Source organism: Cheilinus undulatus, linkage group 8 (assembly GCF_018320785.1).
Source record: "Cheilinus undulatus linkage group 8, ASM1832078v1, whole genome shotgun sequence".
Classification (NCBI taxonomy): domain Eukaryota; kingdom Metazoa; phylum Chordata; class Actinopteri; order Labriformes; family Labridae; genus Cheilinus; species Cheilinus undulatus.
Window position 1 is genome coordinate 27068758 of NC_054872.1, and position 22601 is coordinate 27091358.

General features: G+C 38.6%; 2 protein-coding genes across 2 annotated transcripts; both read left to right on the forward strand.

Moving 5' to 3' along the window:
* The first annotated feature begins 3506 nt into the window (after window positions 1-3506).
* On the forward strand, window positions 3507-8092 carry LOC121514222 (protein S100-A11-like). The gene is made up of 3 exons (XM_041794327.1): window positions 3507-3577; window positions 3782-3938; window positions 7606-8092. The coding sequence occupies exons 2-3, from the start codon at window positions 3810-3812 to the stop codon at window positions 7738-7740; spliced, it is 264 nt and encodes an 87-aa protein (XP_041650261.1). The 5' UTR covers window positions 3507-3577; window positions 3782-3809; the 3' UTR covers window positions 7741-8092.
* A 425-nt stretch (window positions 8093-8517) lies between these two features.
* si:ch211-105c13.3 (uncharacterized protein LOC325758 homolog) lies at window positions 8518-19963 on the forward strand. Its single transcript, XM_041794353.1, has 3 exons — window positions 8518-8675; window positions 19285-19403; window positions 19536-19963. Exons 2-3 carry the CDS (start codon window positions 19287-19289, stop codon window positions 19689-19691), a joined length of 273 nt encoding a protein of 90 aa, XP_041650287.1. The 5' UTR covers window positions 8518-8675; window positions 19285-19286; the 3' UTR covers window positions 19692-19963.
* Window positions 19964-22601: the final 2638 nt, after the last annotated feature.

Below are 22601 nucleotides of genomic sequence, written 5' to 3' on the forward strand. Positions count from 1 at the left end.
TTCAAGTCTTGTTACAGTTTTATATCTTCAGAGAATGTGTGGAAATCTCTACCATTTCTTGTTGAAAAGTACTTTCAGGTCGTCATTCTTCATCTGAGTTCGATCCTGCGGGGTTGACATGACTCTGCAAAACTAGAAACAAGGTGAGATTTTTTGGTTATTTTTAGAACTATTAATATATTGTATTATTTGTCAGTAGAATGAGTGAAAGATTGTTACTTTATATGACAGTTTTATTGTGAGAGGTGTGTCACTGGTTGCCACTGCAGAAGAATCTTAATTTCTAATGGCTTTTATTTGGCCTTTGTTGTTAACCTAACCCTTTCCATCCTCAGGATACACCCTGTCTACATCCTCTTGTATACAGATGGATGACAATATTTGGCGAATGGTAGAAGAAGAAAATAAGTGCTGTAAGTTTGACTGATGTTGTATCATTAAATCCCTGTGCTTGTTTGGGACGGGGGAGATAAGTACCATTAGGTAAGATAAAATTTTTGTATGATATACTATATTGCAGCAAATTGTTTTTTTTTTTATACAAGAAGTGTTCACATGCAGTTGTTCTTCATACAGTTGAAGCCCGTCCCTTCTCATGTTGTGAAACTGCTGTAATGTAGCACAAAAAGAGAAATCTGTACAAAAAACTGCTACCTCTGTGGAAACCCAACATTTCATACAGGCTTATCTTCCCTCAGGCACATTTCTCTGTAATAAATAACAACTAGATAGATAAAGTCTGTAAATAGGAGAGATACTGAATAAGAACTGCCATAGAGGGCAAGTGTATAACTTCAGGAGAATTAGTTTCCTTCAAACACTGTTTTATGACTCCTTGGCTGGTGATTGTCTCTCTATCTGTTCATATTTATTGGTGTGCTTTTTCTTGTGAAAAAATGCATATTTTCTGAAGGCAGAATATAAGATGAGTGTGTAAAGCAAGCAATGCAGCAATCGAAGAAGTAAGACATGTTTTGAAGTATAAGCCAATATACTCTGTATGGACAAAAATATGTGGACATACCTGTTAGTTATTGAACTCGGTTATTTCAATCACATCCCGTTGACACAGGTGTATAAAATCAAGCATTTAGTCATGCATTCTCCATTTGCAAACAGTTGTGATACAAAATGGGTCATTCCGAAAGACTTAAACATTGTTCTGTGATGGTCGCTGTTATGAATAGTTCGATTTGTACTTGATTGTCCCCAAAAAACCCAGTGGAAATTCGACCTGCTTGTTTAGGGAAACTTGGTGCACCTGAGGTGGCTGCCCCAAGCTGAGAGCTGTTGGTAAATCAGAAGGGCTGGGAGGCTATATAGGGAGCAGGCTGCTGCTTAGTTCAGTTGGGGTTGTGAGTGGGTGAGGGTCAACACCATCAGTTGGTGCTCTCTTTGAGTTTGAGTTTAAGGAAAAAGAGATAATTTTGTTTCAGGGCTTTTTGTTTGTGTTTGAGGGGGAAAATTAAAAAATATGGTTATTTTACTTACCCCTTATTTGAAAATGACTCCCACCTGTCTTTATTTTGGGTCAGTTTTTTAGTTCTTCTGTCATTTTGATAGACTTAGTGGGTGGCAGTGTGGAGAAATAATCCCCTGCCACCTTTTAGAAATCCAAGACCCATTTTGTTTTGCTCATGCAGATTTTTGTTTGTTTCCCCATTAGTGACCATTGTTATAAAATTTGTGTTTTCTTTGGGGGGAAACGTAACATTCGCAACAAGAGGTTCATGAAATGTCATCCCAGTTGGATATTCTACAGTCAATTTTAAGTGGTATTATTAGAAAGTGGAAGCATTTAGGAACAACAGCAACTTAACCACAGAGTGGACGACCACACAAAATCAGAGGGTCAGGGTCAAAGTTTAAGGTGCATGATGTGTAAAAGTCACTAACACTCTGCTGAAGAGTTCCAACTTTCACTGGCATTAATGTCAGCACAAAATTTGTGTTTCATTGAATGGCATGTTTGTGGCTGAGCAGCTGCACACAAGCCTTACATCACCAAGTCAAATGCCAAGCATGGGATGCAGCAGTGTAAAGCACACTGACACTGGACTGTGGAGCACTGGAAACTTGTTCTGTGGAGTGACAAATAAAACTTTTCTGTTTGCCCGTCAGATGAGTGAGTCTGGGTTTGGTAGATGCTGGGAGAAGGTTTTGTGCCCGACTGGATTGTGCCAACTGTGAAGTTTGTTCACTAGTTTGAAAGGTGCCAACTTTGTGGCAACACTTTAGGGAAGGCCCTTTTCCATTACAACATGACTGTGCTCCCGTTGCACAAAGCAAGGACCATAACGACATGCTTTGATGAGTTTTGGTGTGGAAGAACTTGACTGGCACAGTCAGAGCCCTGACCTCAACCCCATTCAGCACCTTTGGGATGAACTGGAGTGGAGATTGCCAGCCAGGTCTTTTCATCCAACATCAGTGCCTGACCTCATAAATGCTCTACAGAATGAATGGGCACAAATTCCCACAGAAACACTCCAAAATCTTATGGAATGCCTTCCAAGAAGAGTGGAGGCTGTTACAGCTGCGAAAGAGGGGGAACTCCATGTCAAGTACATGGATTTGAATACAATGTCATTGCAGTCCCTGTTGGTGTAGTGGTCAGGCGGCCAAATACTTTTGTCCATATAGTGTATCATGCAACACATCAAAACCTTCAGTGTAGCCTCAATCACAAAACATGGATTATGTAAAATACATAGCAACATAACCTGGTGTAAAACCCTGATTCTAGCTACCATTGTATGGGACTTTTCATTCCTCTCCGCAAGTCATTTATTTCATGCCAGTAGCTGCACTCCTTTTCCTCAATGATGGCAGAGGGAATGTAAGAACCATAGACTGCTGTTTCAGGTGTTCAGGGATACAGATATTTGTGTGTCTGTGTATGTGTGTCATGCAGCTGAGACAAGAAAACAAGGTTTGGGGATGTTTGGATGATAAAGCCATTGTGCTTGTTAGCACTAACTGCCTCCCTAATATGCCAATTGTGCACATCCTGTCTGAGCGTTTGCTTAAATAATATGACTTATCTGAGCTGGAACCCAGGGGGCTCATTCTCAAAAGTTTTTGCAACACAGACTTTCTAATTACACCTGATTTACTGCTCCCTTTTTGCTCCCTGCAGCATTTCGCACACAATTTCACACTCACACAAAATGAAGGAAAAATGTAAGACCATTTTCCATGAAGAAGCAAGACCTTGGCAAAACATTAAGCTATTTGTGCACTCACATTGTAATATGTTTAACCTGTTGTAACTCTGATTGTCAGTCTGAGTTAGTCTAATGAGATGATTCACTGAACAATCTGTAACTCCTGTTTGTTTCTATGGTTACACACTGAAAATGCCTCTGGAAATACAATCAGGTCATGGAAAAGTGTTGGTAGACTTCAGAAAACTGTGGTTAATTATTTTTTCTGCTTGGAAAAAAAGAGTGTTCATACATAAGCTGTAAATATATACAGAAATAAGTGAAGGATTTCTCTGTTTCAACACTGGGATTAGACTAGAAAAAGGCCAGGAGGACTTGTGTTCTCCACATACCAACACACGTTCAAACAGGTGAGTCTTTTACTTGTTTTCTTGATCAAATCTTTTGAATTTTAGTCAAAGATACTGAAAGAATACCCTTGCTTAAACGTGGTCTATATCATGATTGATCTGTATTTTTTAACTTATAGTAAGGATAATTTCACTGTAATTTTTCCTGTTTTTTGTTTTGTTTTGTTTTGTTTTTTTTGTTTTGTTTTGTTTTTTTTGTCTAAGATCCTCTCTGTGCATCTCTTGAGCTGTGATGGAGTCTGCTATCAGCGTTCTGGTGTCCAAGTTTAAAGTCTATGCTGGGAGTGATGGTTCATCAGACACACTGAGCAGAGATGAGTTCCACAGGCTGGTCAAATCTGAGCTTCCAAACTTTGTCACGGTAAGGATTGTAGATTTGACAAATGATAAAACTGCAGGGATACAGTATTTAATGTTGTCATATTTGTGTAGTTAACTTAGTGCCTAATAAATCACAGCGAGTGGGGAGTATAAATAATAAATAATAATAATAAATAATCGAATAAAGCTTACTGAAGTAATTTTGAGTATTTTTTTCTTCATATTTTTGGCTTCAAAGTGTACTTAAAAAGCTCCTTAGGACTTTTTGGCTGTATATGACAGTCTGAAAATAATATTGATTCCTCTTTATGACCAGCAAAAGCAAATAAGATCATAAGTGTAAAGATAGACTTTTTTCTGATTTATTTTAAAGCTTTTGCCGTTGTTTAGATGTGACAGTGGATATTGAGGAAATTAGGAGGGAGAGTATATGCACTAAATAAAAATTTTCATTTTACATTTACATGATACATGATTTTAAACTCTCCAGGCTTGGGTGTAGATGTCAGTCACTATACTAGTGTCAAAGACTGAAATTTAGGATTTTATCCCCAATCTTATTTTAGTGAGTTTTTTTACACACAAAACATAATTTCAGTAAGTTTGGGGATTTTTTGTAAAGAGTAGTTTCTGTTTAGTTTCAGTTAACTGAAATGGTTTTTTTTACATTTTATTTTTAGTTATTTAGTTAGTTATAGTTAACTTACAATAACCTTTGCCTGTAGTGCCAAAAAGCATGGCAAATTTTGTGAGAAGACCACCAGGTAATTGTGAAAACTCTGAACATCAGTGGTAGTGTCTTATCCACGCCCAAGAAAACAAACCAAACCAGAAATTATTTTAGGACTGAAAGTAAGAATTATATTAATCACTTTTTATTACTCTCTTTGTAATAACAGTTTTTTCAGTTTGCTGTCTCACTGAAGTTTATTTTGTTTATCTAATATATAAAACATTTGAGAGATTCTAGGAATAGGAATTTGTTGACAAAGGGTGTGACTGACAGTGTATTTGGTGTACAGTATGTTGATAGATATTTGTGTTGATATGTATGATGAGGGGTAGAGGGGCTTGAGAATACTTTCATCTGCCAAAGGAAGGCCTGGCAGAAAAGTCTGGGAACAGCCGGGTTAAAGGAACCACTTTGTCTACAGGTGTCACCAAAATCAACACAAACTTAAAGTTTGTGGAGCTTCATATTCATTTATAAAATGCTGCCAAGATATACATATCTAATGTCAGGCATTTAGAGTATTTGCATTTTTTGTATTTTTTTTAACTGGTAATATTGTACTGGATTATATCTTCATTAGTGATGCCCCCCTCATTTCCAGTAAAATCCAGATATAAACTAGAAAAGCACTCGGAGAGTGCAGACCTCCGCCATTAGCCCTATCTCCCAATAGTACAGAACCCTTGAAAAAATTTCTGGATCCAGATAGTGATCTGGATTAGTCCCAAAATCTAATAAGTTCTTCCTTATGCCATTTCTGACATTTCCTGAAAATGTCATAGAAATCCGTCCACAACATTTTGAGTTATGTTGCTAACAAACAAATGAACTAACAAACTCTGCCGATCACATAACCTCCTTGGCGGAGGTAAAAATGATTGCAGAGCTTCCTTTGTATCCAATACCAGGTATATCTTATCTAAATGTGCTGTAGGGATTTCTTTAACTTAGCCTTAGAGTTGCACAAGTTGGCATGGTCCTTCATTACAACCAACATTGTCGCTAACATGGACTAGTCTGCTGATTGTGCAGTATTTCTCCCCCACTAAAAATAGTCCTCCTGTATTAATTTAGCTCTTTTTGAAAGGTCTCTATTGGTACCAGGTACTATGACTAAGCTTACCAAGTGGCTGCTCAGCTTGTAACAGTGAAAACGTTGAATCTAAAGCCTCTGAGAGGAACTTTTGGTATGAGTTTTTTTCAGTGAGCCCTGTGAACCAAGTGATGCTGACTTTGACCTGCAAAAACGTATGGATTTTTTTAAAGGTCCCTGTAAAGTGAAATCCAAACTATGTGTCTTAACACACTGGATATTTTCGAATAAGGTTGCTGTAGACGTGAAAAATTCTAGACTTATGTGTGACTGAATTTTTTGTTTAGACTGTTAGAAAGTTATTCACCTCTTTCCTGGCTTGGCTTAATTTAAACAGGGCAAATATATGAGTCCATGACATCACTGGTCTTAATGGGAAACTACTGATATAAAATCACAGAGTTGTTCATCTCAATATAATCTTTTGTTTGCCGATATCACTGCCTTCATTAGAAGTTAACAGACAGCTACATGCTGTGTTTTTATCCATTGTGAGGCAAATTTCCCAGATCTATCAGCCATAGTGGCCCACGGGTCATTAAAAGTATCATAACAGAGAGATAAAACAGTGAATGTAATCCCTAACTTCTGTCCCTCTGCTCTGGGTGTGGCTCTAATTTTATAAACTTAGAGATGATTCATGACTGAAATGCAGGTTGCTTTATCACTTTACAGGGACTGTAACAAATCTTTAATCCTGCTTATTTATACAGTCAAATGTAACACTCATCAATAAGTCTGATTCTGCTGTCCAAGTAGATTGCTTTGACATCAATCCTGTGACAGTAATTTCAGGCAATAATCTAGTTATAATTATGCAATCTTAAAAGTATTGTTGATTTTAGAAGTTTATTAAAAGTCTTACAAAAATTTTCTTAGCCTGTAAAGTCATCGGAGCTTTAAGGGAGAATGAGCATGTTTGTGTCCAAGAGCCAAAAATACTCAGGACTTTGCAGTCGTTTCAAAAATGCCACAACATTCCTTGTCTTTCCAAGAAAATACTGAAAAAATAAACCAGAGAATACCACAATACTTACCTATAGAGTTATCCTAATTTCCTGTGACTTTCTTAGATGAGTCACTTGACATTAAAACAATCCAGAAGGATCAGACAGTTATTAAGAAAGTTTGCTTTGAATCTCTTTGTTTACCAGGCTCAAATTCTCCCCACAAGGATGGATTGTTTTTGCAATGGCTATCATCTGGATGCCACATTGACCCATTTTACAGTGAATATATAATTAACTGTTAGTCATACTTGTGTTCAAGGCTACTTCTGCTCTTTTACATGGGCACTCTAGAGTGCATGTGGTCTCAGTGTACTTCTAAGTCAAATTAAAGTACCTAAATATAATATTTGGAAATGCTTTTCTCTCCTTTTCTCTTTTGCCTGTGAACTCGACCTGGAGTTAGGGGGTTACATTTCATGTTGGAACAGGAAATACCACAACTTTTAATGCGCTCCAAAAAACAATGGATTTATCATCAAGGGGGAGTTAACACCCTTCAGAGAGCTCTAAGATTTCCTTTTTCAGCAGTTGTGTCGTTTTTATTATGCAGTTTAACCAGGGCAGAATGGCAAAAGTGGTAGTATCTGTGGACCAGTTTCAAAAACCAGAGAGCTGCCTTTTCCAAGTGTGGAAAATTCCATCTGCCTGCATGAACAGCTGAAATAATCTCTCTGACCACTAGGTGGAGACAGAGCCATTGCCCCTTGTGCGGCCCACCTCTGCTGATGTTGCACGAATTATTGAGCTGGTGTAGGAGCCAGGGGTGTCAACTTGCTCCTCTCTCATACACCAACATAAAGTCATCCTTTCTGCACAGTGACTGTCACTATTGTTGTCTTAGCTTTTGATGTATTTTCCTGTTTTCCTGCAGAATGCCGGTGACCCCACGGCTGTTAACCAGCTCATGAGTTCATTGGACAAGAACAATGATGGAGAGCTGAACTTCCTGGAGTTCTGGCAGCTGATTGGACATCTTGCTAGCAGACATGGGGGGTTCAGCCAATAGCAGTGTCCTCTGATACTGTGTAAAAGGCCTGCGTGTGTCACTTGTCTGTGTGCCATACAGTTAGAAAAAATGGGAAAACTGCCAAATGGAAAACACCCTGAAGAGAGTTTCAAGTGCAGAATGCTGTTCTTTTTTATCAGCAGTCTGCTTTTCTTCTCACCCAGCAACTGCCAAATTGGCACACTCTCTGAATCCTGTTCAAGCTTTTCAGAAATATTAGAACCAGTCCTATCTGTTTCCCAGCACACACACACAGCTGCTTGTGCTTACAGGTCTGTGAGGGTGTAGCAGAGTGGGAACGTATTTTCTGAAAACAGATAATGTGCGTCTTTGTTTTCTTGGCTTGTCTAATTCTTGGAACACAGACTTAGTGGTGTTAATCATCTGCCTTGAAGACCCAGAGGTGTGGTTAAAAGTTAAAATAAAGTGTTAATATGAAAAGCTACGTGTCTATGACTACTTATTCTTCACTTCATTTAAAAGTGAACACTATCTTTCTATTTCTTAAGCGATAAGTAAAGTATCAGGGTGTGGCATGACTGCATCTGTCTGTTGGGAAAGCTTTGAACACGCGCGCTTTGAGGCATGAGCGCGCGCTTGTTGCTACATGTTGAGAGAGAAAGTAGTTGCAGAAGATTATCACGTAAGTAAAATCCTACGCCACAAAAGCAACAAAAAAGTGTAAAAATGTTCTCTTGAAGTTTTTAGGTAATATTGCTGAAAATGTGCCGAGTTGCTCAAGCTGCGCCTCTCCACATTCCTCCTCTCTCTCTCTAGGCACACGCCCTATGACAATGAAAAAAAGGTTGGCTGGGGAGAGAAGTTAAATCACGGAAAAGATATGTGTTGCTGCTTAATCTTGCACAAGACTGAAGAGAAGCAACAGTAAGAGAGAAGAGGAGAGCAGCCTTCATATTTTGCCGCCTGTCCTGACGGTTAGTCTGATTTTACTTCTCATGCTGAGCCTCATTTTTACTCTAATGCTTATTTTTAAACTGTTTTAATTCCAAATTTAGTAGTTTTGCTTATTTTCTCCACCGTGCCATAAATTTTGCATAATAAGACGGCACTCTCTATTGTCATGCCCATCTTGGTGGCCGCAGAGATCAGGTTCTCCTTCTTGGTAATCTAACCCCAATCCCTTTACACTTCCAGGGAAACCGGAGTCTCGAGTCACGTTTACTTATTTATTTGCTGCGTGTCAGCCCTGCCTCTGGTCGCTCTACAAATTGTCAGGATTAGTTCGGGCTAAATGTAAATGTGGGACGCGGGTAAGCCCTTGACATGTCCCTTACGCACGGCGCTGCCATGACTTGGTTTGGCGTTTTGCGCGGAGGCAGTTTTCGGCCCGTTAAGCAGTCAGATTGTGATCATTAAGTAGAAGCGAGCACATTTTGTCTCCTATCAGGCTGAATTATTAACGTTATGATAAGACGTGGGCAGAGAGAGTCGAATAGTTACACCCGGGTGTAGTTAAAGACGCGGATGGAGATAATGCAGAGCTGGGTGATGACAGGTAACATGGAGGAAGTGAGTCAGTCACACCTCGTACAAACAAAACCAGCAGGGTGGAGCTGTTCCACATGGTCACTAGGATTAATCAATGCTCTTGGCCAATCTGATACTATATTAGAATCATAATGACCTCTGACAGGGGCAGTGGTGGTCAGTTTGGTAAAATACTGAGAAATCATCATCATCCTGGTGGTATAGGGTGGCTCCACCTGAGTCACCTGGGAACTAGTTTGTACTTGTCAGGCTGTAAAACTAATTCCAACACTAACTATACTTGAACCTCTCAGTCTCCATAGCACTGTTTGATTAATTAGGGAGGAACCACTGTGTGAACAAACATGTTAGTTTTATTTTTATTTGCAGAACATTCAGGTCACTGTTAAAACATAAAGTAACTACATAAAGAAAGGTATAGCAGAAGCAGGGATGGATCCTGACTTTTAGCAGCTTACAGACTGCTATTTTGAAAAAGGCAAGCAAAGGAAGGTCTGTCATAGTAACATCATCACATCACCCATAACAATTAAATATTAGGGATGCATGATATTCTCAGCCTTATGTCAGTATCAGCAGATGTTGGCTTAAAAAGTTGACTGTCAGTATTAGCAGATATGGCATTTCTGCTCATATATCGACCATACATTTCGGCATTATAAATATATATTGTCCGTCAAGGCCAGCCAAGAGGAGGGAAAAAGCGAAAGGCTTTCTGGGGCCCCCGGAGAAAGAGGGTACCCGTAGAGGTTTGTGTGACACGGTCTGTCCTAAATCCAAGCAACACTGGTGGGCATGCCAAAAAGGAAGTTGCTGACCAATGTTCCCAGCAATTATTTGTTTTCTTTCATACATTGGTGTTTGTGAGTCATCAAGGTAGAGCCCAAGTTACTGGGCTTTCTGTGGTCCATCCACATCCATTTCTTTGAGCAGTCCTTATTTTATCAAAATCTACAACTGAACCAGTTATGGTATAGGTGGAGCCTACAGTGCACCACACTCAAAGGGACCCATCATAAGCCCTGAACATTTTGAACAAAGCCACATTAAACAACCAGATTGTCTACTTCCCCACTCTTCTCTCAGTTCAACTCAACTCTGCTGCTCTTTAGACTGGAGACACTTGGTATTTTTACAATTAGAGAAAGGTGTGTGTAAATCAGTTTTGGCAAAAATAATGTTTGAAATATTGGAAGTTCGAATATCAACAAAAATCCTATATCAAGCATCCCTACGTAGTATTCTTGCTCCTGCTGTGAGTGTGTGTGAGCACACAGCAGGAGCTCCACGTTCACACACACTTAGGAACACATGGGGCTGTTGCCTTGCAAGCTCTGACGTTACACATTACAAGTTCATTGCCCCTAGTACATCACTGTCAATACCTCTAATCAAGGCCGCCCATAAATGGGAGAGCTTTCAGGGACCCAGCCAAAGTAAGGGCCCGTGTAGGTCGGCAAAATCATGGTCCACCGTAGAGTTAATCTGCGAAAACCACATTTTATTTTTATCCTAACTAATAATCACTCTTATCAAAGAAAAAAATATTATTTATGCTGTCGTACAATAAAGTCTTTTTCAAATTGTAAACTCCTTTACTAAAAACAGAGTAATTTTTTTACATAATGATAATGTGGATGGGCACACTACACTAAACCATTAGGAGAGTAATATCAGAATTCATGGATAAAATGATGAACATCAGGATGCCAGAAAATAAAGTGTAAGACAACTTTAAGCAAAAAAATAATTAAACAATTGCACAAATTGGCAAAAATGGCGAAAAGCAGTTCAAAAGTGGCAAAAAAAAGCCTAAAAGCTGCAAAATGGGCCAAAAGTGGCAAAAATTTTGCAAAATCAGCCACCATAGTAAAGAGGGGTTTAAAAGTGGCTTAAACAGTTTATAGAAACAGAAAAAAGGGCAAAATGGGTTAAAGCTGCAAAAATGGGTGTAAAGTGGCAAAAATGTGAAAAAAATTGCAAAGCTGGGCACAATAGATGCAAAAATGTGTTTAAAGCCTGCTTCAAATAGCAAAAGAACAGGGAAGAATTACGTCACCCTGCTATTCTCTCTCTGTGTGTCACACGGTGCATGTAAGGTGTAACAGGGTGTAAGTATTCTGTCTTCAAATAGCAGTCTGTAAACACGGTCTAACTAGGATGGCCAAACTTGGGCACTGACTTGTTCAGGGTTGGCCTGAAATGTGCGTTCACACATGGTTAAACAGCATTTATATACCCTCTCTGACTTCAATTTTTAACTTAGAAATACACACAAGTGGCAACACATACACCTTCTTAGCCTAGAGCTCAAAACAAATGACAAAAAGAACAAATTGTCACAAAAGCCAGCAGCAGAAGTTCACTTTCACAAATAAGCCCCGCCTCTAACAAAGGTAAAGCTAAACATGGTTCAGGATCTTGGTGTGGGATCAAGGGTGGCCTATCTGATTTCAAGGTGAGCATCCCACCTCACTAAATGCACCCCTGGGCAGGATAGAAGAAACATTATATATTTTTTCAAATTACAGCAAAGACATCCAGGGAAGGCTAACACAGGCTCAGACTGGACTTTCAGGTTGGTTAGTGTTAGAGCCCATATGGGCATTTATATCAGCAAGAAATGGGAAAATCATACATGCACAGCAAAAGTTGTCCTTCATCCACCCATGGCTGACCCATATAGGTCCTCCATGGAAACTGAAGACAAAACTGTTTAGACCGCAGTCAGGGAGACTTTTTGGTTAGACATTGGATGTGCTGGTTGGGTTAAAATGGGTAAAGAAGGTTTCTAATTGGGGGTCAGATGATCCAGCTACAGATGCTTGTTCTAATCCCAACTGTAGCATCTTTCCTACATGATTTACTACATTTCCTTATGTCCGCCCAAAATGGAGGCAAAAACTCCTAAAAGTCTCTGGAACTTATTTTCTTGTAGAGGTTGGAGATCTCTTCTATAAGGGGAGATTCGGCCAAAAATACAGCATGAAAAGTTTGATACATTGATTAAAACAGACATAGGACATAAAAACCCATCATTTCTATACCAAGATTCAGATTAGTGCCAACAAAGGGTTATTTAGTGGTCTCAAAGCTCTCCAGAGGAACTACATTCTGATTCAGGCTCACCAAAATAACACCAGCTTTTGCAAATCAAAACCAGATTTTGTTGTGTTGTTTATAATTGTATGGTATCTGTGGACAGGGCTACCCAGTGAGGGTGATTATATGAATTGTCTGAGGCATTCTAAGAGCACAGGAAGGTTGTTTTAAGAGTTAACATTAGATATACTTTTCTTTTAATTCTTTTCATTTAAGAAATACCTGTGAGCTTTGCAATTGGACTCCTTGAAAGTGCTAAAAAAAAAAACAAATATTGCTCATTGATCCCCCGTTTTTTTCTAAAGACACATAGAGTTATGAGAGGTCTTTCTTTTCCTAGTCACTAATCTAGCACTATTGGGGGAAATCTCAGTAAAGCACCACAAAAAGATGAGTAATGCTTACAAACAAGGCAATGAACCTCTCACAAGCATGCATTACCCTTGAGTCATTATAACCGCCATCTCCTCGCAGTGAATCAGAACCTGCTGGAGTCTAAAGGAGAGCATCAGCAGTCAGGAAACCATCAAGCAAACCCGACTTCATGTTCCTCAGAAGAGATGCTAAAACATGGAAGTCTGTCATAAATGTTAACACACAACCTGCAGAGATACAGACACACTCAAACATTTCTGCTCCCACTGCTGACCATGCTTGTCGGGAGTATTTGGAAGGTGTTGGGACAATTATAGTAACCTATGAAATAGTAATGAACAGCATGCTGATGACAGATGCTCACTTGTATGCGTGTTCACCTCTGTGTGTGTGTGCATTTGTGGGTGCTGGCATGGAAGGGAGACATGAAACAGAATACAGGGTTTGGGTGCCTGCTCGCTGTCGCACAGTAATTAGGTTAATGCAACACAGGTCCTAATTGGTGTTGTTGTTCTCTAGGTATGTGTGTGTGCCTTTCTGGCTTTCTATATGTGTATGTATAGTGTGAGCATTGAGGTGTGACATCTGTGTCAGATGGGAGATTTACCAGCTTCTACAGTTACTTCAACACTATGACCACAGGCATTCATCATCATTAGCCGTCCTGTAGTTTTACCACTGCTAGTTTCCAACACACGGTGTAAATCCTGCAGTCAGGCTGAACATCACAACACACTGATGTTTTTCGAATCAAGTAACAGGACTGTCGTTTCATGTCTTTTGTTGTCTCTGACGAGTCGTCTCAGAAATCTTGTTGTTGAGACAGCAGGAGGCTAAATGAGAGCAAAGTCCAGAGAGGCTTTACTCCTTTGTTGAATTATGATCTGAAACATGAGGTTAAACACTCAGTGGCATCATTCCCTGAGCATCCTCCATGACCAAATCAACAGTTTGTATTTCACTGTCATCTTCATTATTGACATTATTTTATACAAGATTTATTTCTGACTTTTATGCCTTTATTTAGATCAGATGGAGTAGAATAACAGAGAGAGTGAGGATTGACACACAGGAAGGGAAGGGAGCTGAGTGCCTGAGTCGAGCCTGTGCATGGGACAAGAGCCAACTGGTGATGGATCAACTTTTTTGCGTTGTTGTTGATTAATAAACACAGAACCAACAACTCTGCTTTTGGGGTTTAAAGTTCCAGTTTTGGTGTCCCTAAGATGAAAATAACAAATGACAGCAATACTAGTTCAAAGTTCAAGACATATTTAAACAAAATACATTAAGAATAATATTTAAAAGCAGACATCATGTATTAAATCAAAGCAAAGCCCTTTAAATGACACCTTATCAATAGTTTAAAACCTGTTTTTATAGTTGAAGTGAATCATCTTGTGCCACCTTTAAGATGTACTATTGCTAAAGAAATAAGAGCTTCTGTAGCATTTTGCCCCCCTTAGTGGAAACAAACCAACAGACAAGAGAAAAGAAACAAACTCAAAATTTTAGAAAAGAGAACAGTCCAAGGGGAGCAAAGCTGGCCTTACATTGTCAATGTAAGGAATAAAGATCTAAAATGTTAAGTTGTGGCTCGTGTATAAGCTTGCCCCTCAACTGTACAATTCTGATAAAGATCTGCCAGCCACATCTTAGAGGTAGAGGGTATTACACCTTTCCATAGTCTTAATATTCGTTTCTTTGCTATTATGAGACAGTAGTAGAGAAATCACTGCTGTGCATATGAACAAGTTTTATGAAGACAAAACAGATGATGTGACTTCTTACAAACTGCCTTGCAATTCTCTTCAAAGGTCAGTTTGGCATCTACTGTATTTCCAAGATATGTGTACCTGTCTACACATTCAACATCCTAAATTTTTAATCAGGATGATTATCAGGAAGATTTTGCAGTGCATAGTTTGAGGTCAGCTCTACTTTTGTCTTACTCTTTACCTCTAAAGTATCACTAAACTAAAAGTGTGGATCACCTCATGCTGTAAAATTACACTAAGTGCAGTATCTGCAATATTCCATGAATAGAGATACAGGTGTTTAGGCTTGGTATCAGCATTAATACCTGATACTGGTATCAGTATCAGTGCATCCCTACTACAGTTAACAAAAATAGAACACATTTTAGATGCTGGAAAAGGAAAAATTAGTGATGAAACTCAAAATGTTAAGATCTCACCAAAAGACTTGCTAGACTGTCCAACTTCATTAGTTTAACATACAGATTTTTTTGTCCTTTCTCTTATAGCTATATTGTGTTTTGTTATTGGATTAAGTTTCTTTTATTTTAAATTTGAGATTTGTTGCTTTTTGTTTTGTAATCCATCTAAGAAAAGAGTAATGTATTCTAGAGAAACAGCTGTCTAGAATGATAACACATACAGCTCTTTTAAATGCTCACAATGTTTCAACAGACCCTGCTCGGGCATACATTACACACAGGCTGTGAGTAATGCTGCACGCCTCACTGGTGAAAACAAGACAACAGGAGCTTTTGAATTAACATTTCTCTATGATTTCATTCTCATCCCACAACAAGAGGGGTTGATACTCACAATTGATAGTTCATAGTTGATACTTGCGACAGTCCACTCGGCAATGGGAATTATTTCTTAAAAGTTTCTGCGTAACAAATCTATCCCAATAATAGGGACACATTCTCTGTTTTTTGTTGTCATGGTGATGCATAACACCATAAACAGTTGCATGAGTGTAACTCATCACTAAATCCCTCTTGTCATCACCATGGTAGGGTGGCAGCACAATTTCATGACACATATAAACAAAAAAGTTAGCCTTGAATATCTCATGTATTATCTTACAAAGTGTCGTGCTTCCTGGTTGCGTACGCAACTTCTGAAGGGGACAGGAATGTTTATGGGCTGAAGTTTCCATGTGAAAAGTTACAAAACAACGACAGATGTAATGATATCCAACATTCACAGCACAGATTTGACAATCCTACTTTGAACAAAAATTGGTTGGTGTTTACAGCCTATCATAAGATTTCAATTTTCCCTTTGTCCTGCAACCAGATGTACTGAATCCTAGGTAGCATCATCAGGCGGCTTGATTCAAGCTGCCATGGTCTCAAGACTGTCTTGTCGCATCAAAAATCTTTGGTTTGAACTGGACTTAATACTGCCCTCTCTACCATCTCTAGCTTAATCTGTTAGTTTCATGCACACAGTCACAGCTATGTGCCAGTGAACGACCAGGTAGGAGAGAAACAGAAACAGTGCAGATGCATCTGTGGTTTTCTTTTTCTTTGCCTTTATTAAACTCTACTACATACCAATACTGTACAGTAATGGGTTTGGGGTTTAATAAACTATTACACAATAGATCAACTGTTTTTGTGGATGATGTAATACATGCACTCATGGATGGAAAGCAAACTGTTATGCATAACAGTTCCATTCTCCAAATGTCACCATCAGGCATAAAAAATGAAAGATTTATTACTTTTTCCATTTGTTGTGGTGTTCTGCAAGGCTTTTTTTTTATCTCCATCCATTATTAGTTTTTATCTTCTGCAGCTGTTAGGAATGTATCTTTAGTGCATTGCATTGTGGGATACATCAGCAGCACACTTAAGGTTTTAAGTATCCGTGCTGAGTAATATGATTGTAACTCAGTCTGTCACAGAGTCAGATGCTAAAGTCACAGCGTGTTTATGATTATTGAGAAATGTGAGCACAGACTGAGTTTGGAATGTCGCTGTAGTACAAACTTCATGACAACAATGCCGTTTTAAATTTTTTCTTTTTTTCCAGATTGTCTTGATCATCTTCCAAATCGCAGCCCAAGTTTTTTATTCATTAACTTTTTTCCAGCAGCTCTTATAATTTTTGAGAAAAGGCTGTTTTCTCTGAAGACACCTTGACTTGTTAGAGCACAAAAAACGCAGGTGTTATGTGAAGAATTGCTTCGTCTTATTTAAGTGTCCCAGTAAGTCATGACAGTGAGGCAACACCTGGAGCCTGAAACTGGAACAGCATAATGGATTGCAGCCATCGTTCATTTTATTATTTACACCTGAGCTTTACTTGTTCTGATGTATGGTGTCAGTGAAGGGGCTTTGCAGGTTCAGCATTAAAATTACACAGATGACCAGAGTATATATGCATAATGACAACTTGACTCTATTCCAGTCTGTAATCATGATTTGAGCAGAAATATTACATTAGATGCAGGTGTTACATTACTGTTGTTTTTGTCTGTCAGTGAACAATCTAATGTCAAGATTCTGGCCCAAAAAAAAGCAGCATGATGTGTATGAGTATATTTCAGTCCAGCGTTGCTTTATGACAGGTTTTCACTTCATAACTTGAGCACAGTTTGCTGTGTATGCCTCCAGCATGCAGCAGCAGACGGGCAGCAGGCTGTAATCTGAACCTGTGGCCTCCTGCTGGCTTCTGGGGATCACATGTCCATCGTCAGAGATCACAGCTCCCATTGTGTTTACCTCAGACTCCCCTCCCTTAAAACCTTCCATCTTTCCCTCAACCTCCCTCTCTCACTTGCTCTGTTTATGTCCAACAGCCTCCGGTACGCCCCCCATCTCTTTCTTTATGCTGACATCATTTAGGTGTCTCACCTTTCTTTCATGTTTATGTTAACAGGAAAATGTCTACATGTATAATGTGACCCAAATAGCACCAAAGAACACAGGTTTTGCATATTTAAAGCTCCTGTTAGAGGTCATGTTATGAAACAGACTGAATTTATACTTAATGGCTCTTTATGACTCACGAAAGGAAACAAAACCACTGGAATAAAGTCTGATTATTTCTACTGAATGGTTTTTAAATGTCCTGCTGTGGGGTAGGTGTAAACAGCAGAAAAGCAGATATGTCCTTTTTTAACATTTATTCTCAATTAGCTAAACACTGACCAATTCAAAGAATGCTTCTTGCACCTGCATGGAAGAATCAGCAAGACATCTCATCTACAGCGGGGCGCTAAAATGAGCACAAACCAAAAGTTTCTAACAGGAGCTTTAACCCTTTATAGGGCACTCATTGAAAAAGTACAAAATTCAGAATTTAAGCCCTAGAATATTTTTGGTGTACATCCCAACACTTTTTTTTTTACTTTTATAAAGATATTTAAATACAAAATATTCATTTTACAAGAGGTCTCCAACAGGAGACCTATAATTAATAAATTAATCAGTATTTGCTAGAAATTCTATGCAAACAAAACCTATCATGACATTTAGCTCTGCTATTCATCATGATTAGTTATGATTTGGGACCAAAAGAGATGCAAAACTGCATTTCTCAAGTTCTGGAGGAAACAGGAAGTTTGAGATGTTCTGAGCCACTACTCATTGGTGGGATGGTGAGCCCAGTAATGTAAGCCAATAGCATTCCATGCAGCTTCACACAGCACTTGGACATCAGGGGACCCGTAGACCTCCATAGAAAAGAAGATGCAATTTTCCTTCAGTTTTATTGAAATTTATAGTTGTAGCTCAGAAAATGGTCAAATAATGTGCATGGGATAAAGGCAACACTGATAGCTGGAATCCTGAGTGGCTAGAGAATAAAGTGTATTTTACCCCACTCCCTAAACCTCACATAAACACAGCAAAGGAGTCTGCTTTGGATCAAGCTGTGTGGCAGACCACACAGCCAGCTTTACATATAATGATCAACAAGGATATCTATATTTGTATAAGGTATAAGGCTACATAGGGTTAAGAAATTTGCCGCAAAGTAACGGGTACATATAACCCACATATTGTGTTGCTGACATGTACGGCATCGCCTTGCTGCAAACTTTGCTACGTAATGTTACTGCATGTTAGCTATTGAATGCTTATGTTAAGGCCAACTTTACCCTTGTAACGTTAGCTTACTTGACCATCTTTTTGTTCTTTGACAATCAGACATCAGTGTTAACAAAAAGTTGTAGTTAAAACCCACCCAACTGAAAACTATAAAAGTTAACCTCAGTAGTGTGCTGATTTATGAGTGAGCTAAGGGGGCGGGACTTAACAATATGTCAGTTTCTATAGATATTGGGAAAACAACTTAAAATAAACTCATAGTCACAAAAACATTTTAATCTAAGAAAGTAAGTAATTTGAGATATCAACAAAACAAATAACATTTACGTATCACAGTAGAAAAAATTGTGGATGTCTGATCTTTTGTGTTCTGTAAATTGCACTAGTTTTTGTCTAGATCAGTTTGCAACATCTTCACAGGTATTTCTCTCATCTATTCTCCAAAGCTGCCTTAAAAACACTCAGAAGTTAACTTTAAGGGCACAGATGGCTCAGTGCAATTCTGGCCTGTGGCTCCTTTCCTACATGTTTCTCCCCCTTTCTCTCATCCCTGTTTCTGATTCTGTCCACTGTCCTCCTCTATTAATAAAGGCCTAAAAAGCCCAGAATTATATCTTTAAAATACAACAAGTTAATCTTTTACCCAAAAGCCAGATTACTGCTACTAAAGATATGGTCATATCTCCTCTTGACACTGTCACCCTCAGCTTCAGAGTTTTTTCTCTCTCTCTTTCTCTGTGCAGATATGGAGCAAGCCATTCAAACCCTCGTCACCACATTTCTCAGTTCTGCCAAGGGCGACAACATGAGCGGCAGTGCCTTTCAGAAGTTGGTGAAGAATAAGCTTGGTGGCCTCATGGAGGTAAGGAACATAACCTTTTCATTCCTCACACCTTTTGATTTCCACAAATAATTGAAAGGACAAAACATTCTGTTTTTCTATCATAAGGATCAAATTATTCTAACTATATTTCCCTGTCTGCTCTTCATTAAGGACACAAACTGTTCCTCGGCAGTCAAAGAAATGCAGCGTGGGCTGGATGAGAACAATGACGGGAAGATCAGCTTTCAGGAGTATCTCACTCTGATGGGCTACCTGGCCAACAGCGTCAGTCAGAGGAAGTTTGACACCAACCAAAGCACTTCCTAGATATTGGTGAACATGTTGACTCAACAGATTGACAGCCTTTTTATGCTTTCTTTAGAGTATCTTTCATCATGTCCAAGTACCCATTAAATCATGTCTACAGTTTCCACCAAAAACCAATACTCTTTTTTTTAAATGCATAATGCCCATCTAATGTCTGTCCAGCTTTTTTTTCACATATTGATCTCCACTGTTGAATCTATATTGAAGGAGTGTTTTTATACCAGTTATGCAGTACAAACTGTATTTTCAAATAAAGACGTTGTATAAAATAATGTGTTTTAAATTCATCTTTCTTTTTTCATAAAAGGTCTAATTGCTGATGTTGATCATTAACAACCTTTGAAATTATCCTGAACAAAAAAACTGAGTGCAGTAGTTTCTCATCATGGTTTGACATTGCCCCTCTGTCAACTCTAAAGCTGTTCCTTCTATAGTTAGCAGAAACTAAATATAGCGGTGACATCCCTGACCATTCAAACTCAGCAGCCTCTGCATGCATCAACTATTGCAACCAGATCCTGGAATACAGTATACACTTCCTATTGTGCCCAGTCATCCGCTCTGCAACACTATACATACACACATATGTTGCACATACGCACTCACCATGATACCCTCATCATCGACAATACACTGCAGCTGTAATACAAACAAGACAATGCACTTAAAGGATGGCAGAGCAAATGTAGATGCCATGGCAATGATTATGTTTTGCACGAGTCTTTGGCTTTCTTAGGCATGATCTTACTACATGTAACATCATTTGAATTTTCTTACTTTCTTAGCCCTAAGAGTTTTCACTTGACTGCACTCAGTCTGACGGATTCATGACTAGAATTACATGAAGTCTGCCCATCCATCAAGAAAGGAGAGCTTTAAGCTCCTGTGAGGAGTTTTTTTCTTTTTTAACTTATTACAAAACAGACTTATATGTGTAGAAATCTCTGTTTTTGAACTAAAAAAATGAACATCATCAGCATAAGGATGAAGTACTTCCATGTAACTATTTCTAATACCTGACTACTGTTGCAGGACAGGTGTCATATAAAGAGAATAACTGTATGCAGCAGAAACAGACTTTTCTAAATTTCCTTGGCAAAAAGTCTCATGTTAACGTCAAAATTTAGCACAGAAATAAACAAACCGAGCCATTGATCATGTAAAAATGATCTTAGAACAAAGAAGGTTTAAAGATTGTTCAGAATAAAGGTATAATCTTGCTACTAGGGGGTCTTGTAGGGTTAAGAGGGGTGCTGTTCAGAGCTTATCGTATTATCTTTATAAAAACTGAGACCTATATGAAACCAAGGGTATAAAAAGTAAGATTATATTTATCTACTAAGAATATCACTAAAAGTGTACCCAAATTTAGTCAAATGAAAATCAACCAATTTGTCTTGCCTTTCTTTTCTCTTTCTTGCTCCTGCGGGGCTCTTTTAATGACACAGAAGATAACAGAATGAATCAGAACTGAGGCATCTGAAAAGATCAGAATAAGCAGCAAATTAATTTCATTTTTTGTCTGTTTTTTTCCCCTCTCCATTTTACCTATTTTAGTCATGAAGTGTTTCAGAAGCTTGTGTGAAAGTGTGTGCATCGGTGTCTGTGTGTGTGTTTTGCAAAGCCTTTGTGTGGGGATTTCTCTGCATGGCTGCCAGGTATGAAGGCTCCATTCATCGACGCTGCTCCAATTCTTCGGATACTGTATCACTCATACGACTCCCCCTTCCTCTACACACCCTTCTCCACACACCCTGCCACTTGTTGCGGCTTCAAACCACTTACATACATCAAGTTATTCCTCTCTGTTGTGTATTTATTTTAGCACTCCCTGGAAGGCTTTTGGCCGTTGTTCTGACAGGGAGAAATGGTTGCACAACACAGGTATCAGTATAACCCAGTGTACAGCAAGCTGTGGCACAATCACTGACCATTTTTCGTCTTTAAGAAATGTTTCTGGTTTTATGTGTTGAGCTCATCAGACTTTAGATGCTGCAAAGTTGCAAGCTTTTCAAATACAGTATTTATTATCAGAATTTACTGAGCTAATTAAAGCTCCTGCTAGGAAATGTTGGCCAATATGCCCCCATTAAAAGTGGATCTATTTCTGTCTTTCAAAGTTCTTTTTATTGAATTTTGCACATTTTTACACACATTAACGAAACCAAAACCCTGCAGCTATCCTACCTACAACCCTTTACCCCTAGCTGTCACTCAAACAGTCAAGTCTGTAAAAAGTTGTACTTTTATAGTTTTGTGAATTTGTCCTGCAAATGTTGCAGTTTGCTTAAAAATAGTCTGTTTTTTAAACAGACACATTTGTGCAATTTTCTGTTAATCCCTTAGTTTGACACCTATCCCCACTAGCAGTTTCAGACATTACATATTCCTACAGAAATAATAATTAGTCTTTACTGATCATTTTAAATTTTGAGGTTACAGGCCAAGGTTTATGGGCCTCATGTTCATATCTTGCTTGTGAATTCTATATCTTACGAATACTTGAAACTCTTCACCAAGGTCAACCATGACTCAAGCATGAACTGATTTGGTTTTTTGAGGTCATAAACCAAAGGTCAAGGATTGTGGGATTTATGTTCAGCCCTTTGTTTTGAATTCAATATAACTAGAATATTTTTAGGTATTGTCTTCAGACTTTACACAAATATCCACTTTGATTCAACGATCAACTGATTAGAGTTTTGAGGTCAAAGGTCAATGATTATGGGCTTGGTGTTCATCCCTTGCTTATAAATGCAATACCTCAAGTATACTTGAAGGGTTTTTTTTTCAAACTTTGCACAAATATCTGCCATGATTATGGGATAGACGGATTAGAAATTAAGCTTACAGGTCAAGGATTATGGGCCTCATGTTCATCCCTTGCTTGTGAATTAAATACCTCAACAA